We start from the raw sequence: 17,895 nt of genomic DNA on the forward strand, positions 1-17,895 counted from the left end.
CACTGATCTCTTTTAGTGACTCATTTTTTTCTCTAAGGTTGTGCATCCAGTCTATGTGTATTTGTTTGTGTCTGTGTGTACACAAGCTGGAAGAAAAACTCGGGTCATGTCGCTGACTGGTCATTAAACTTTGCTTTCCTTTTTTTATAATCTGCCATAAGGCATAGAACACACTGCCAGTAGGCTCCTTTTATACTCCTTGTCCAAACACATAATAACAATGGTTTGACACCCTAAACAGCTAATAAAATGTGGTTGAGCTTCAAAAAAAATAAGCACGTAATAAAACAACAGGCAACAGGTACAGTAACTCATGCTATGAGTTGTTCAGTTCCACATCATTCTGCTTGTCTGTGTTCGCTACATAACATTCCACTTCCTCATTCAAAACAGTTACTACTGCAGAGTTAGTGATGTCATCAGCAAACTTGGCAAATGATATTTTCAGGAATATAACTTATGGCTTAAAATATGAAAGTTTGTCAGATAAAGATGAAAAGGAAAAGGGATGCCAGTTTCACAGGAAGTACCTTGAACAAGAATGTACAAATCAGTGTGAGCTAGCTAGCCATGTGTCTTCTCCGGGATCTATTTCCGCTAACAGAGCAAAAATAAACAGGTCAATTGTCCACATTGTGTCCGAAATGTCAGTTAATCTATATTAATTTCTTGTTTATAGAAATGTTGTGTAAAAGTAACATTGCACTCATGGTCATACTGAACATCTGCACTCTTCAAGTCAAGTCAAAGTCCCTCCTGCACCAGGATCTGGTCTTCCCAGGCAACCTCCTGTCCCAGTACCAACAGCTCTTGAGACACATGGGTGCGGCACCAATCCTCGTTTCTATAGCCCTCGGCGTCCTGCCTATGATACAGCAAGGGTTACAATGGGGGGCGGGTCCTCTGGTAATCACGAGAGTTTGACTCCCTACTCGTATGTATTGCAGTGTGCCTCACCAGATGGTACCATTTTTATGATGGTCTTTGGTATGACCTGACTGCGAGTAGAACCCGGACATCCTAACCACTAGGCCAGCTCGCAGTCCATCAGCACTCTTGCAAATGTAATATTGTCTCAACAGACATCGCTGTATTATTCCTAGAGTAAGCCTTAGGGTAAAATTGGAGCATTTATGAAAATTTAACTTGCACTAAATGGTTGTATTTATTTCATACACCTTCTCTGTGGGGCGGCACGGTGGTGTAGTGGTTAGCGCTGTCGCCTCACAGCAAGAAGGTCCGGGTTCGAGCCCCGTGGCCGGCGAGGGCCTTTCTGTGCGGAGTTTGCATGTTCTCCCCGTGTCCGCGTGGGTTTCCTCCGGGTGCTCCGGTTTCCCCCACAGTCCAAAGACATGCAGGTTAGGTTAACTGGTGACTCTAAATTGACCGTAGGTGTGAATGTGAGTGTGAATGGTTGTCTATGTGTCAGCCCTGTGATAACCTGGCGACTTGTCCAGGGTGTACCCCGCCTTTCACCCGTAGTCAGCTGGGATAGGCTCCAGCTTGCCTGCGACCCTGTAGAACAGGATAAAGCGGCTAGAGATAATGAGATGAGATGAGATGAGATGAGACCTTCTCTATGTTGGCTTTGCTAATCTACAGACCACTGTCTTCTCCATATCATATCCTCATCCTCGTCACTCACACTTTCCAAACAGTTTGTTGCAATACTTTGTCAAGCATCTTGCTTCTCTTACAACTTTCTGAGCTGTGTGATAGCTCTGTATTCTGTTCTGTATTTCTTGTATTTTGACCGCTGTGTGTTCATATTGACTGTGAGCATTGTCTGTTCTGTGCTATCCTTGCTGCTGTTGTTTAACTTTGGACAGTTTTGAGATATTTGTACTTACTTATAATAAAATGTTATCCTACCTTCTGGAATCAATAGTTACAGAAGACTTTGCCAAACGCAGAGGCAAGAGATTCCTGGAAGGGAAACGCAATAAACTTTATAACACCATGACATGTCTGCTCATTCACTCGCTCCAGTCCTGGCAAATACTGCCTTGGCAGAATGCAACTGGAATTAAAAAGATGCATAGTTAGGCCTTTCCCTGCTACTAGCAATGACAGAACTCTAGGAGTCCTTCATATCCAACTTATGAGAGATTTCTTCCCTCCAGTTTTGAGACTTGGTACAAACCACTGTAATGAAGCTTCTCCTGACTTGTTGCACTATTTGCTTCCAATACTGCAGAGAAATTAGGAATGAGCTTCAAGTTCCCTCCAAATACACATCCAGTTACTCCAATCAATAGTTTCCATTCTTACTTTATATCAACTAATGAGGGCAGGCATGGTTATACAAAGCATTCCTTTCCAAATTATCCATCTGTCCCATGCTTGGTCTCTAGAAATTATCTCCTGGTCCCCACAGTGCCACAGAAATTATCATATTAGCTTGTGCATCCACCCTCATTAGTATCAACCAGCTCAAAGCACTTATTGCTGCCCTCAAATTGCATTGCCCCAGGGACTGGTATATTGTTATTCTTGCCAGAGTTACTCTTCTGTGCAAGTAATCAAGACAAATTAATAATTTTTTAATTTAATTAATTTATTTAGCTTTTGCCATAGGAAGATATATATATATATATATATATATATATATATATATATATATATATATATATATATATATGTACATACATCATGGCATGGGAAACCACAACAGCTGGCGCCAATTACAGTGGCCCCATTGTACCGAATCTGCATGTCTTTAAACTGTGGGGGAAACCGGAGCACCCAGAGGAAACCCACACAGACACAGGGAGAACATGCAAACTCCACACAGAAAGGCCCCTGACGGCCGTGAGGGTCGAACCCGGAACCTTCTTGCTGTGAGGCGACAGTGCTAACCACTACACCACCTTGCCGTCCAATAAGAGAATATGTCGTGCACTCGCTGGGCCACTCAGCATTCTGAGATGTGAGATTGAATTGTTTCCAGGGAACATAAGCTAGACCAAAGTTCTGAATGTGTCTGGGAGGCTGCTAGTGATCTGCTGCCAATGGCTACAGATCAACCACTGCTACATTAAGATCCTCAGATCATGACTTGTTGGGACCCATCCAGTCCCAATAGAGTCAATGGGTACACATAACCTCTTCCTTTCTTGCAGTTTCTTTATCTGATTATTAAGTCTCCCTTCTTAGTTTATGAGTCCTGGTCACAGGGTGAAACCATCAAGTGTTCTGGAATATGCTGCCCACAGTCTTTGGACATTTTGACCGTACTCAGAACCTGAGGTTACCTAATTGGAACACAGAGAAACTATGCCTCGATGGTGAATTCATGTCCCTTACATGTAGTTAGGTTAACGTGGGGCGGCCTTGGGCTGAAGTGCCCTTGAGGAAGGTACTTAACCCCTGACTGCTCCCCGGGCGCTGTAGTATGGCTGTCCACTGCTCTGGGTGTGTGTGCATGTGTTCACTGCTTCAGATGGGTTGAATGCAGTGGATGAATCTCACTGTGCTTGAAGTGTGCATGTGACAAATAAAGGTTTCTTCTTCTTGTACCTGGAATTGGTCCGTGGGTTGGTGTAGTCATTAACTGAAAGAAGCAGTGCCTCAATGGAGGGAAGAGGAATGGGAAAATCATCATCATCTTTGTAATGTTAAGGACTGATTATGGATTCACACAGCCACCGTGACCCATATATAAAGGTGAATATTGCTTATGCTTAGTAAGGTTTTTAATAGAATTTTTAACCCTAATCATTTATAGTGATTGACTGTGAGCTGGCCTAGTGGTTGGCATGTTCACCTCTTGACCAGGAGATCACGAGTTCTACTCACGGTTGGGTCATACCAAAGACCATCATAAAAATGGTACCTACTGCCATCTGGCAATGCACGCTGCAATACAGATGCAAGTGGGGAAGTCAAATTCTCACGGTTACCAGAGGACTAGCCCCTCCACTGTAACCCTAGCTATATATAATAGATAAGAGGCCAAGGGCTACCGAAATGGAGATTGGCGCCGCACCCATGTGCCTCAAGGAGTTGGGTAGTACTGGGACAGGAGACTGTCTGGGAAGACCAGATCCTGGCACGGAAGGAACTTTGACTTTTGATTTATAGTGATTACCAACTGGCAGGTATGATCCAAGAGCAAGTCTGTTTAAAACCAGACAATACAAATCACCTAAGGCAGGAGGCTGAACATACAATCACATTTATATACTTCCTACTTTTATAATGAGTGGAAAAGGTTTGAAGAATGACCTTATGTGACCTATTGGACTCAGTTTGACCATGGAGCACTAAGACTAAGGTTGTGGATTGTCAATGACAGCTGAATGCAGTGTGTGAGTGTATGTAGCAGGACAATAAATCACCTATACAGCACACATTGACTGCCCCAATCCTGTGTGTCTTTAGCCAAATACAGTAACTTTTACCAATGCGTTTCCTGGCCCATTCTATGAAGCAGATAGATACTGGCCTAAATTAGGGTCAGAATACACCCAGCATGTGCAGGGCACCATTTAGCATAGCAAAGTCTCCTACTGGCATGTTTTTGGACAGTCTGTTGAAATGAGAGAAACAAGAGAACACCCAAGCAGGCACTAGCAGAACACGCAACATTCCACACAGTCAGTAACCTGAACGTGGGATCAAATCAGGAACGTTAGCGCAGTGAGACTATCATGCTGTGCTAACATGCTGCCCAGGTCTCAATTTTGGTCAAAAAATAATAATTTTAATTACTGAACTCCTAATCTGTATTTTTCACAATGCAACATCAATTATTTTTCAATTAAAACCCAAAATTGTGTTCAGTGGAGTAATGTATTTAGTGAGCTGCTGTGAGTGATGTGAAATAAAAGTAGAAAAAAATGTTGCTTATTCTGGCTAAACCGTAACTGGAAAGGAAAAAAGTATTTGCAAACAGGCAAAAAAAAAAAAACCAGCGCAATTCTATCCTATTCTAGATCTAGCTTGAGTCTGTGAGATCCACTGAATTTCAAATACTCTAAAATGTAGAGCTCCAACAAAGGAGTAGGTGAATGAAGAAATGTTTCTTATTAACTGTAGTTTAAAAAATGAGAAATGTTTAAAAAAGCTTTGTTTTTAGATCAATCTAGATCAAATCAAATCTAATCACTTATTGCTCTAATTAGTCACTTCAGGTGCTAACTAATTTTGTGAAGATATTTAACATCTAACAAACTGCAGCATCTATAATATCCTTGTTTAACAGCTCAGACTGTAATAAAGCCAAACATAGCTTTTACAGGACCCATCCTCTGACAGTTCCCTGTTCACTAGGCATCGGAGCTGAGCAAACAGATCTACCTTCTTCTGTTACCCATTTATTAAAAGCTAACCCTCTCAAATTGACAGCATGCAAAGAGACAACATGACAGAAGTGGCCAATGGGTGCTACATTCCCCTTTTGGCCTTTGGCAGGCAGGAATATCCTAGCAATGCGGACTAGCGACTGATGTCATTGTCAGAGAGAGAGAGAGAGAGAGAGTTTATATACTACTGAGAACTAAATGTCTCCAGAAGGATTGTAAAATTTGACCCTTTTGACCTTGTGGGGGACATTTGGATGGTCCCCACAAGGAATGTCTTGTTGTTGTTGTCATCTTTTTTTTATTAAAAGTTCCCTTTTTATTACTGAGATTACAGTTAGGTATATACATGCATAGCATTAATTATCTGCATTCATAATTATATCTCTGAAATGTGGGGCGGCACGGTGGTGTAGTGGTTAGTGCTGTCGCCTCACAGAAAGAAGGTCCGGGTTCGAGCCCCGTGGCCGGCGAGGACCTTTCTGTGTGGAGTTTGCATGTTCTCCCCGTGTCCGCGTGGGTTTCCTCCGGGTGCTCCGGTTTCCCCCACAGTCCAAAGACATGCAGGTTAGGTTAACTGCTGACTCTAAATTGACCGTAGGTGTGAATGTGAGTGTGAATGGTTGTCTGTGTGTCGGCCCTGTAATGACCTGGCGACTTGTCCAGGGTGTACCCCGCCTTTCGCCCGTAGTCAGCTGGGATAGGCTCCAGCTTGCCTGCGACCCTGTAGAACAGGATAAAGCGGCTACAGATAATGAGATGAGATCTCTGAAATGTCCTCAGTCAGCAGCGGTAGCTGTCCATGTCAGTCCCTCCCACTGACATCCTCCCTCTGCTGCTGGGTCCTGGACTTTTTCACAAACAGACCCCAGACTGTCAGAGTCGCTACCAGAATATCCAGCACCAAGACAGTGAGCACAGGGACCCCCCAAGGCTGTTTGCTCAGTCCACTCCTGTACACCCTCTTCACCTACGACTGCACCCCCACCCAGAGCAACACTTCCATCATCAAGTTCGCTGACGACACCACTGTCATTGGGCTGATCACCGGCGGAGATGAGAGCTCCTACAGGGAGGAGGTGGCTCAGCTGGTCTCTTGGTGCCAGGAAAATAACCTCTCCTTGAATGCTGAGAAGACCAAGGAGATGATTATTGACCCGAGGAAGAGGAAGTGAGACCAGCATGCCTCGCTGCACATCAACGGGACACAGGTGGAGAGGGTGAAAACATTTAAATTCCTCGGAACTCACATTTGTGAGGATCTCACCTGGACACACAACACACAGCAGACCATCAAGAAGGCTCAACAGAGACTCTTCTTCCTGAGGAAGCTGAGGAAATTTGGACTGTCCACCAAACTCCTCAGCAACTTCTACAGGTGCACAGTGGAGAGCGTCCTGACAAATTCCATCACTGTGTGGTACGGGAACTGCACAACTCAGGACAGAAAGGCTCTCCAGCGTGTCATTAAAATGGCACAGTTCATCTGTGGAGCTGTCCTCCCCCCACTACAGGACATTTACAACACCCGGGTCACAAAAAGGGCACAGAGCATCATCAGGGACCAAACACACCCACAACACAGACTATTCACGCTCCTACCATCTGGCAGACGCTACAGGAGTGTGAAAGCAAGGACTACTAGACTGACAAACAGTTTTTACCCTCAGGCCATCAGGCTTTTGAACCACGGATTATAATCACCATCTACCTCTATATTTCCATCAGGCTTTGAACCACGGATTATAATCACCATCTACCTCTATATTTCCATCAGGCTTTGAACCACAGATTATATTAGCAATTTTGCACAAGACATTGCACAGTATATCTACCTCTATGTTTGCACATTGTTTGTTTGCCTCTCCCTTTTTTTAAAGACATTGCACAGTATATCTACCTCTATATTTGCACACTGTTTTGTTTGCCTCTTTTTTTAAATGTTATCTTCATTTTTCACTCAACCTTTATATTTTGCATTCCATATGCACTTTATATTTTATATTTCATATTTATATATATATATATATTTCTTTTTAAATTGGTAAGCATAGTTTGGTCGGGCAGTTGCAAAATAAGAATTTCATTACCCAATAATAAACCGCTGTGTTTGTTATTGTGTATATGACAAATAAAAATCTTGAATCTTGAATCTTGAATGATGACTGTTTCATTAGGATGTAAAGAAATGCAGATGGATCATGAGGCCTACACCAGAGCAGCACAAATGGCCTGGCTGAGCCGCCATGAAACATCTGGCCTCGTGAGCTCTCACATACTATTCTCCTCTCCTAACGAAGCACCTTGCACAGTAAAGTAAGACAAACGATGTCACGTCCCCATCGTGTTGTCTCTCTGGACCTCCAGACCTGATGCCAAGTGATGCACAAAAGTGCCACGAACCTGACGGGTATGGAAGTTGCCCCACAGTGACAACTAACTTGCCGAGTGATGCCATCCATTGGCCATTTGAGTGGCTCTTCCCCATGCCATCGGGTGATGTGCCATTGACCCTGTTGGGTTCATCTGCCACATTGTACCGAAAAGCACCCTGCTGCCAGCACCTTATTGGTGATATACTATTTAACCCATAGCTGGAACCCAGGCAGGTGCTACCACTCTGGGTCAGAGTGGACCTGGGCGCAATGGTGATTAAGGGGTAACTCCACTTTCCCCAATACTCAAGTCCTCCTGGACCTGAGACTCACCACCGGTTGCAGTTTAAAGCCACACCCAGGACTAATAGAATAGAACAGAATATGACAAGATAGTGTACAATAAGATAGAGCACAGAGAAGAGAATGGTCACAGAACAGAACATGACAAAATAATGGAGAATAGGATATACAATTAGGAAAATATAATAGAATACATTATAAGAGAAAAGGAGGGAAATATGGCAGAAAAGAATAGAAAGCATTTTGAAGATGTAGAAAAGAATATGACAAAATACTATACATACTCTATTTAGTTTGTAGAATAGAATAGACAGTCATGACAATACAACAGAATAAATTAAAAGAAAAAAGAAGGGAATAGACAGAATAGAATAGAATGCATTATGAAGATACAGAATAGAATACGACAAAATACTATATATTGAAATACATATTCTATATCGTGTCACATCCTCAGAAGGAAAGTAGGACGTGTGTGTGTGTGTGTGTGTGTGTGTGTGTGTGTGTGTGTGTGTGTGTGTGTGTGTATGATGACCAACAAGATTTTCACCACACTGCTGAACATTCCTTTTGTACATGGGGGTCCTGCTGATAGATAGAGAGAGAAAGAGGGGAGAGATGGAGAGTATGGAGTAATGGAGTAGCCATGTTGCATGGTTAAACCGAGATGATTTACAGGTTATACTGTAGCGTGAGAGAGAAAGAGTGACAGTGGGAGAAAGAGAGAGAACACTTTTAGAGTGAGATAGCAGACCAATCCAACAAACCCAGTTGAAAATAATTAATAAATAACTGGGCATGCATCCAGCATCCAAAATCAAGAAGTACTTTAATATTTAACAGTACAATATAATGAATGTTTCTTTGGCACAAATGGTGGTGATATCCCAAATCCCAACAAGTTTAGTGGGTATTATCTAAGATAAGATAAGATAAGATAAGATAAGATAAGATAAGATAAGATAAGATAAGATAAGATAAGATAAGATAAGATAAGATAAGACTTTATTGATCCCAAGTGGAAATTAGAGTGTTCCAGCAGCATGCGTAAGAGACAAGGCAAAATTATGATGTACTATATATGTATCATATATAGTACATCTATAGCTATGCTAAAATTCAAGAAGGACAGAAATACTGCAATGATTGATGATGTAAGCAAGAGATAATGTAGTAATTTTCTTTAATTGCAGGTCTATCATTAATAGTTCTTTATCATGTAATCTGACATGAAGAACATATTAACTCAGTCTGTTTCGACTTCTGGCTAGACTTTATTGCAGTTACCGTATGTCCTACGGTGTGACAAGTAATAATCTTAAAAGACTGTTGTAATTATTCAGTCTAAAACTGGTTTTATGCGAAGGCAATTTAGTTGAATGTGATGTGGATGAAGTTTGAAGAAGAGAGAGAGAGCAGGGGGGATGGAGTAAGAGAGTTGTCATCTCACATGGTCAAACAGCGATGATTTACAAGCAATACTGTAGTGAGAGAGAAAGAGTGACAGTGGGAGAAAGAGAGACCGTAAGAAGAAGGATTATCCGATTTCACATGAGTGAGATAGTGAGAGTGCTTCAGAATGTCAGCTATGAGAGTCAGTTCTCTCACTACATCAAACTGACACCTGGCTTTAAAGGGAACATACACTGAACACTTCAACATCACTGTAAATTTTTACTTGCATTCAGAAGCCTTCATTTTGATTTCACACGTGATCTATAGAACTATGTGTGAGACGTTACATGATTTCAGAATACATTACAACAGAAGCTGTATGTGCTGTAGATCTTCCAAAATTTGCAAATACATGCATGGAAATTCTGTACCATATAACCAATATAAATACAGCTATATCCAGGTAGTACTGTCTTCATGCATGCTTATGCAAATTCACAGATCTTTGAATATTTTTTTTCACAGAAATGCTGTGTATCACAAGATCTGCATAGTCCATGTTGCTAAAATTCTCCCACTCATGACCTCCTTGGATGCAGCCCATCTCTCTACACACAGCCAATGATTTATACAGCAAAGGCATCATGGAGACCGCACCTGTTTTTATTTGCCAGTAAACTGGCAGATCTGCTCACTTACAGCAACAGGCCGATCTAACTGAGACAAGAAAACTGATGAAAATAATCTCAGCATGGTTCCATAATCAAAACCTTCAGATAACACCATATTGAATACAGAATTTGGGGGGTGGGGGTTCAAATCATGGCAACAATTTCAACAATTGAGATGGACACAATCTCACTGAATGGCTGCCTAATTTTGAAAAAGTTTAAATCTTAAAACAGTTAAGATTTATTCACCTCCACCATTTACAGTTAATCTAGTCTAAAGCTAGCCATGCAGAAAACTGCCTATAATATCACATTTTTAGAATTGATTTATTTGATTTGTGGTTTTGCTGGCTGCATATCAATCTTTAAACCATTAAGTGCATCATTCATTTGATCTGAAGATACATCCTAGAATGCGCTGGGACACATCATCAGTAATGTTTCCAGAGCCATACAGGCCTACCTAGTGACAAAGACTGTGACCAGCACCACTGGCACTGTTAATGCATGCTCAGTGCCACTGGTTCCTTATGGATTTGTCACACAACTAGGATGTGTTGGGACACATTATCAGTGATCTCATCTCATTCTCATCTCATTATCTCTAGCCGCTTTATCCTGTTCTGCAGGGTCGCAGGCAAGCTGGAGCCTATCCCAGCTGACTACGGGCGAAAGGCGGGGTACACCCTGGACAAGTCGCCAGGTCATCACAGGGCTGACACATAGACACAGACAACCATTCACACTCACATTCACACCTACGGTCAATTTAGAGTCACCAGTTAACCTAACCTGCATGTCTTTTGGACTGTGGGGGAAACCGGAGCACCCGAAGGAAACCCACGCGGACACGGGGAGAACATGCAAACTCCACACAGAAAGGCCCTCGCCGGCCCCGGGGCTCGAACCCGGACCTTCTTGCTGTGAGGTGACAGCGCTAACCACTACACCACCGTGCCGCCCCATTATCAGTGATGTGTCCTGAAATTATTGGGTGTTTTGGGTCTTTCAACATCATACACCTTTATCACCTTGATAAGACCCTAGCTTGAGTCCCAGCAGAATTGGCCCAGAGAGCATTCCTCCTGATCCAAAACCATCTGGAGACTCACTCTGCAGCCTCCATGGTAGATTTGATGGCTTTCCTTTTTGCAGCCCCCATGATGCCAAGTAGAGAGTAGACCTTTCACAATAAGTGGCCAGCAAAGGCTCTACACCCCATTTCAATGGGTTCACAGTTCGCATTCCAGCCTCTACTCTGATACTGATCCACCAACTCCTGGTACTTGAACCACTTCCACTCACCTGCATCTTCTATACAGTCCTTTCAGAAAACTGTCAGCTCTATAACAAGCACCTGCACTGATGGGGCTGGTGATAGCATCACATGTGGACTCAACAAAGTTGTCATAATGTGGTCCAGGAACTTGGGTCAACTCACAGCTACCAGTCCAATGCAGAGGTGAGCAGACTGGCTGCTCATCAGAGCTGTGACTGAAGCTGTTTGCCAGCCCTGACAAAGGCAATGTTCTTCTGGCCACAGACATGCTTGTTTTTGGCCATGGCTTAAGAGATGCCCTCTGCGACTGTATTCAGCACCTGGTCATGTCACCAATGGTAACAGCACTCACTCAGGGCTGTTGGGCAGATGATAAGGATATGCTTGAGTGAATATTTACCAGGGTACAGAGGACATGCTGGAGAATCAGTCTTGCCCCAGACATGGAGATTTGCTGGGCTAGGTAGGAAATCATAAATGGTTTGGATGATGAACTTGGATGATGGAGTTTTGCCTGCCAGATGTCAGTCCAGGAGATCTTCATCTCTAGCACACCCTCCCACCTTCTCCATGTTCCCTGCTGCCACATATCTACCACCCTGATAATCTGTTCCTCCTTGACACCTGTTCCACTTACTCCTGGACTAAATGGCATCTGTCATTGCCATGGGCCTTATTGTCGCAAAGTTGTGGGATGACTCCCAACTCTGCCTATCCAGTTGCCCACCAAAGCCCTATGTCTCAGCCAAGACTCTGATATCTCCAGGACTTCCTGGGCTCTCCATTTCCTGCCTGTCTGCACGACAATGCCTGTTGAAGCCACTCTAGCATCCCTGTAGTCCCAACAGAGCATTGCTTCTCTTGTGCAAAAGACCCTGAACTCCTCATCAAAGCTGCTAATGGAGAGCGAGAGTTTGTTGCTCCTCCCATACAGTGCTTGTTGCACTACTTAGGCTGTTCAGCAGACCCAGCCATCTGCTGAGGTACAACCCCGATTCCAAAAAAGTTGGGACAAAGTACAAATTGTAAATAAAAACAGAATGCAATGATGTGGAATTTTCAAAATTCCATATTTTATTCAGAATAGAACATAGATGACATATCAAATGTTTAAACTGAGAAAATGTATCATTTAAAGAGAAAAATTAGGTGATTTTAAATTTCATGACAACAACACATCTCAAAAAAGTTGGGACAAGGCCATGTTTACCACTGTGAGCCATCCCCTTTTCTCTTTACAACAGTCTGTAAACGTCTGGGGACTGAGGAGACAAGTCGCTCAAGTTTAGGGATAGGAATGTTAACCCATTCTTGTCTAATGTAGGATTCTAGTTGCTCAACTGTCTTAGGTTTTTTTGTCATATCTTCCGTTTTATGATGCGCCAAATGTTTTCTATGGGTGAAAGATCTGGACTGCAGGCTGGCCAGTTCAGTACCCGGACCCTTCTTCTACACAGCCATGATGCTGTAATTGATGCAGTATGTGGTTTGGCATTGTCATGTTGGAAAATGCAAGGTCTTCCCTGAAAGAGACGTCATCTGGATGGGAGCATATGTTGCTCTAGAACCTGGATATACCTTTCAGCATTGATGGTGTCTTTCCAGATGTGTAAGCTGCCCATGCCACACACATTAATGCAACCCCATACCATCAGAGATGCAGGGTTCTGAACTGAGCACTGATAACAACTTGGGTTGTCCTTCTCCTCTTTAGTCCGAATGACACGGCGTCCCTGATTTCCATAAAGAACTTCAAATTTTGATTCGTCTGACCACAGAACAGTTTTCCACTTTGCCACAGTCCATTTTAAGTGAGCCTTGGCCCAGAGAAGATGTCTGCACTTCTGGATCATGTTTAGATATGGCTTCTTCTTTGAACTATAGAGTTTTATCTGGCAACGGCGGATGGCACGGTGAATTGTGTTCACAGATAATGTTCTCTGGAAATATTCCTGAGCCCATTTTGTGATTTCCAATACAGAAGTATGCCTGTATGTGATGCAGTGCCATCTAAGGGCCCAAAGATCATGGGCACCCAGTATGGTTTTCCGGCCTTGACCCTTACGCACAGAGATCCTTCCAGATTCTCTGAATCTTTTGATGATATTATGCACTGGAGATGATGATATGTTCCAACTCTTTGCAATTTTACACTGTCGAACTCCTTTCTGATATTGCTCCACTATTTGTCGGCGCAGAATTAGGGGGATTGGTGATCCTCTTCCCATCTTTACTTCTGAGAGCCGCTGCCACTCCAAGATGCTCTTTTTATACCCAGTCATGTTAATGACCTATTGCCAATTGACCTAATGAGTTGCAATTTGGTCCTCCAGCTGTTCCTTTTTTGTACCTTTAACTTTTCCAGCCTCTTATTGCCCCTGTCCCAACTTTTTTGAGATGTGTTGCTGTCATGAAATTTCAAATGAGCCAATATTTGGCATGAAATTTCAAAATATCTCACTTTTGACATTTGATATGTTGTCTATGTTCTATTGTGAATACAATATCAGTTTTTGATATTTGTAAATTATTGCATTCCGTTTTTATTTACAATTTGTACTTTGTCCCAACTTTTTTGGAATCGGGGTTGTACATACTTATGTTCCTTTCCAAGGTCTTCACTGTCAACAGGGCTACTTCATACACCAGAGGCCAGAGGACTCAAGGTGAAATGCCATGTTGGTAAATCAAAGCCTTGTACCTGCCAGGTAGGCCAGATATGTCTACTGTGGTGAGCCAAGTCTCAAGCTCCTTGATGGTTGCTGGGATTGCCGCTGCATCCCTGAGGCGAGGCTAGGATCTTGACTGGTTTCTCAGTGATGGATGGGATTGCAATTCCATCTAAATAGAAACAAAACTTGTCCATGCCTTTTCCCTTCTTCGGCACCATGGCATTGGATTTGGCAGGTCTGAAACTCATCCTTGCCCAGGAAATGAGCTTTTCTAGGCCCTGGAGAATCCACCTACCACCAGGTACCATTTATGTGGTGATAGTGAGATCATCTCTAAAGGCTCTGATGGGGCTGCTGAGTGCCAGACTTGGACAGAAGCCTTCTGCACTCAGTTTCAATTGCCTTGACCATCATATTCATGGTAATGGTGAGGAGAATAACTGAGATGGTGTACCCAGTCATAATCCCCTTATTGAGCTGGTGGCAAACTGATGTTGTATTCCCAGAAGTGACTCTAAGCCTGAAGTTCCCATAGTGGTTCAGGATAAAGTCCTTGATCTTATTGGCTACATGGTGTCTGTCCAGGGTAGTTTTGACCAGCTTGTGGGGTATTGAGCAATATACATTGGTGAAGCCAAGCCAAAGCTCAACTAAGTCTTTATTCCCTTTGTTTACCTGATCAGCTGGGTGATAACTCTGGTGTGTTCTAGGCATGTTGGAACTCCAGGAGTGACACCTTTTTTTTATGGTATCAATGTAGGCATTCTTTAGAAGGAAGTCTGTAAACCTTCTCAATAAGACACTGATAGAAATATACTCTATGTTTGGCATGCTTGAAATAGGAACAGGCTGTTTTGATTGCTACTTCTTTCGGTTAGGTAACTCCTTGAGATTTATCTTCACTTGCACATTCTGCTTTCTGCTTAATGAAGGTTATGTTGACCAGTAATATCTTTCTTCTTTTTATAAGATTATGATCCTAATGGGTGATGTCATGGTACCATACATAATGTATCTCTTCTTTCATAAAGTAGTGTAGTCTAAACCAGTGATGTAATGCTTCATCATCCATTTGCGTTACTCTGTCATACACAGACAACTTAGCTTTTTTATTGTTTATTGTTTTATTGTTTATTGTACATATAAGAAAAAAATTGGCTTAACAAAATATAACAAATACAAGACATGCAGGGAGAAACCTGATGGTTTTTCGAGGGTCTCCCTTTGTTCAAATAAAAATGAAAATATTAGGGTCAACTTATATAAAGCATAAAGTTAAAACAAAAAAAAACATTTATTAATAATTAAAGTAATCGGTCAATAGATAGCCAGGAAAAACAAACATACAATTTGCTACAAGCAAATATATGAATACATAGTACAATAACAATGACATCGATTTGCTGAATAAAATGATAGGGCTTAGCTAAAGATCGACTTACTGAACAAATCTAATATTAAACATGAAAACATTGTCAATTATGAACAATTTATTGATAACAAGGATTTGGAAAGATAGATCAGTGTAATTTTGTAGTTGGATTATTCAAGATTTCCTTTATCAGTTGCTTCTTGAAAAGGGGCAGAGACGTCCTGTTTTGTAATTGTTTTTTTAGACTGTTCCATACAAAGGGTCCTCTATACATTAAAGTAAACTGTTGCTGATTAGATTTGGTTAGAATTGGTCTTAAGTTATTGCACTGTCTTGTGTTGTGTTTGTGGATATCTGAGTTAAATGTGATGCTATCTCTGTAATGTGCTGGTAAACATGAATTTCCATAGATGATTTTGTGAACAAAAAGGCTAATCTGTAATTTGTTAATGTCGTATATTGTTAATACTTTTAAATCATGAAACAAATTTGCTGAAGGAAATGTATATGACACGTTTGAAGCAATCCTAATAAAGTGTTTCTGTAGTAAGAGCAGTGGCTTTAGCGTTGTTGGATAAGTGCTTTCCCATATAATATTACAGTATGTTCGGTACGGGTAAATCAAAGTGTAGTATAGAATCATGAGTGTTTTTTGTGATAGTAAATATTCAACCTTTCGTATTATTCCTATATTCTTATATATCTTTTTGCTAATGAGCTCAACATGATTTTTCCATGTAAGCTTTTTATCTATTAAAACACCTAAGAAGCGTGTATGTGTAACTTGATTGATTGGTGTGTTGTCAATATATAGTTTGGCGTTTTTCTTACAGTGTTTTTTACTTTTTCCTGCAAAGATGATTGTGGCCAATTCAATCAATAGTCGAACCTCGGATCCAGGAGGAACAATGCGGTTTTTGTCCTGGTCGCGGAACACTGGACCAGCTCTATACCCTTCATAGGGTGCTCAAGGGTTCATGGGAGTTTGCCCAACCAGTCCACATGTGCTTTGTGGATCTGGAGAAGGCATTTGACTGTGTCCCCCATGGTATTCTGTGGGGGGTGCTTCGGGAGTATGGGGTTCGGGGCTCTTTGCTAAGGGCTGTCCGGTCCCTGTACGAATGGAGCAGGAGTCTGGTTCGCATTGCCGGCAGTAAGTCAGACCTGTTCCCAGTGCATGTTGGACTCCGGCAGGGCTGCCCTTTGTCACCGGTTCTGTTCATAATTTTTATGGACAGAATTTCTAGGCGCAGCCAGGGGCCGGAAGGAATCCTGTTTGGGAACCACAGGATTTCATCTCTGCTTTTTGCGGATGATGTTGTCCTGTTGGCTTCTTCAAACCAGGACCTCCAGCATGCACTGGGGCAGTTTGCAGTCGAGTGTGAAGTGGCTGGGATGAGAATCAGCACCTCTAAGTCCGAGGCCATGGTTCTCGACCAGAAAAGGGTGGCTTGCCCTCTCCAGGTTGGTGGAGAAGTCCTGCCTCAAGTGGAAGAGTTTAAGTATCTCGGGATCTTGTTCACGAGTGAGGGAAGGATGGAGCATGAGATCGACAGGCGGATTGGTGCAGCCTCCACAGTGATGCGGTCGCTTTACCGGTCCGTCGTGGTGAAGAAGGAGCTGAGCCAAAAGGTGAAGCTCTCAATTTACCGGTCGATCTATGTTCCAACTCTCACCTATGGTCATGAGCTTTGGGTAATGACCGAAAGAACAAGATCGCGGATACAAGCGGCCGAAATGAGTTTCCTTCGCAGGGTGGCTGGGCGCTCCCTTAGAGATAGGGTGAGAAGCACAGTCACTCGGGAGGAGCTTGGAGTAGAGCCGCTGCTCCTCCACATCGAGAGGAACCAGCTGAGGTGGATCGGGCATCTTTTTCGGATGCCTCCTGGACGCCTCCCTGGGGAAACCCAGGACACGCTGGAGGGACTGTGTCTCTCGGCTGGCCTGGGAACGCCTCGGTGTTCTTTCCGAGGAGCTGACCGAGGTGTCTGGGGAGAGGGAAGTTTGGGCTTCCATGCTTAGACTGCTGCCTCCGTGACCTGGTCCCGGATAAAGCGGAAGAAGACGAGACGAGATGAGATGAGACGAGACGAGATGATTGTGGCAGCAGGGGCGTGGCCGAGCATCAGTCTGTGAATGGAGGGTGGAGTCAGGGAAGGTGAGTGGTCATGTCACTACACCTGTTATCAATTAATGTGCGTTTGTGTGTCTCCTTCAGTAACTGCGTCTGATAAAAGGAGGGTAATAAGGGGAGGACAGCGCCGAGGGCTTGCTACTAGCCTGTGTGTGTATATGTGTGTGTCTGTGAGAGACAGAGTGTCTAAGTTGTGTGCTGTAAAGCAGCAATAAAGTAGAGGACAAATTGCAAACAACCGCCTGCCATGCTTCTGTGCTCCACCCACACCAGAGTCTTCCTACAGTGGTGCCGAAACCCGGGAGAGTGCAGAAAGAAACAGCCCCATGGAGTCCTCGCCGTTTAAGGAGCTAATCCATGCCCTCGCCACAGCCCAGCAGAACCAGCACCA

The 17,895-nt window shown here is 43.0% G+C and overlaps 1 protein-coding gene across 1 annotated transcript in view; it reads right to left on the bottom strand.

Moving 5' to 3' along the window:
• The window catches only part of vgll2b (vestigial-like family member 2b), a 36,391-nt gene extending 21,679 nt beyond the window's left edge, over positions 1-14,712 (bottom strand). The window contains exon 1 of the mRNA XM_060932837.1: positions 14,674-14,712. Coding sequence (XP_060788820.1) covers positions 14,674-14,712 — 39 coding nt within the window. The remainder of the gene's footprint in view (positions 1-14,673) is intronic.
• Between the last annotated feature and the right edge of the window lie 3,183 nt (positions 14,713-17,895).

The sequence above is a fragment of the Neoarius graeffei genome, chromosome 11 (assembly GCF_027579695.1).
Source record: "Neoarius graeffei isolate fNeoGra1 chromosome 11, fNeoGra1.pri, whole genome shotgun sequence".
NCBI classification, from domain to species: domain Eukaryota; kingdom Metazoa; phylum Chordata; class Actinopteri; order Siluriformes; family Ariidae; genus Neoarius; species Neoarius graeffei.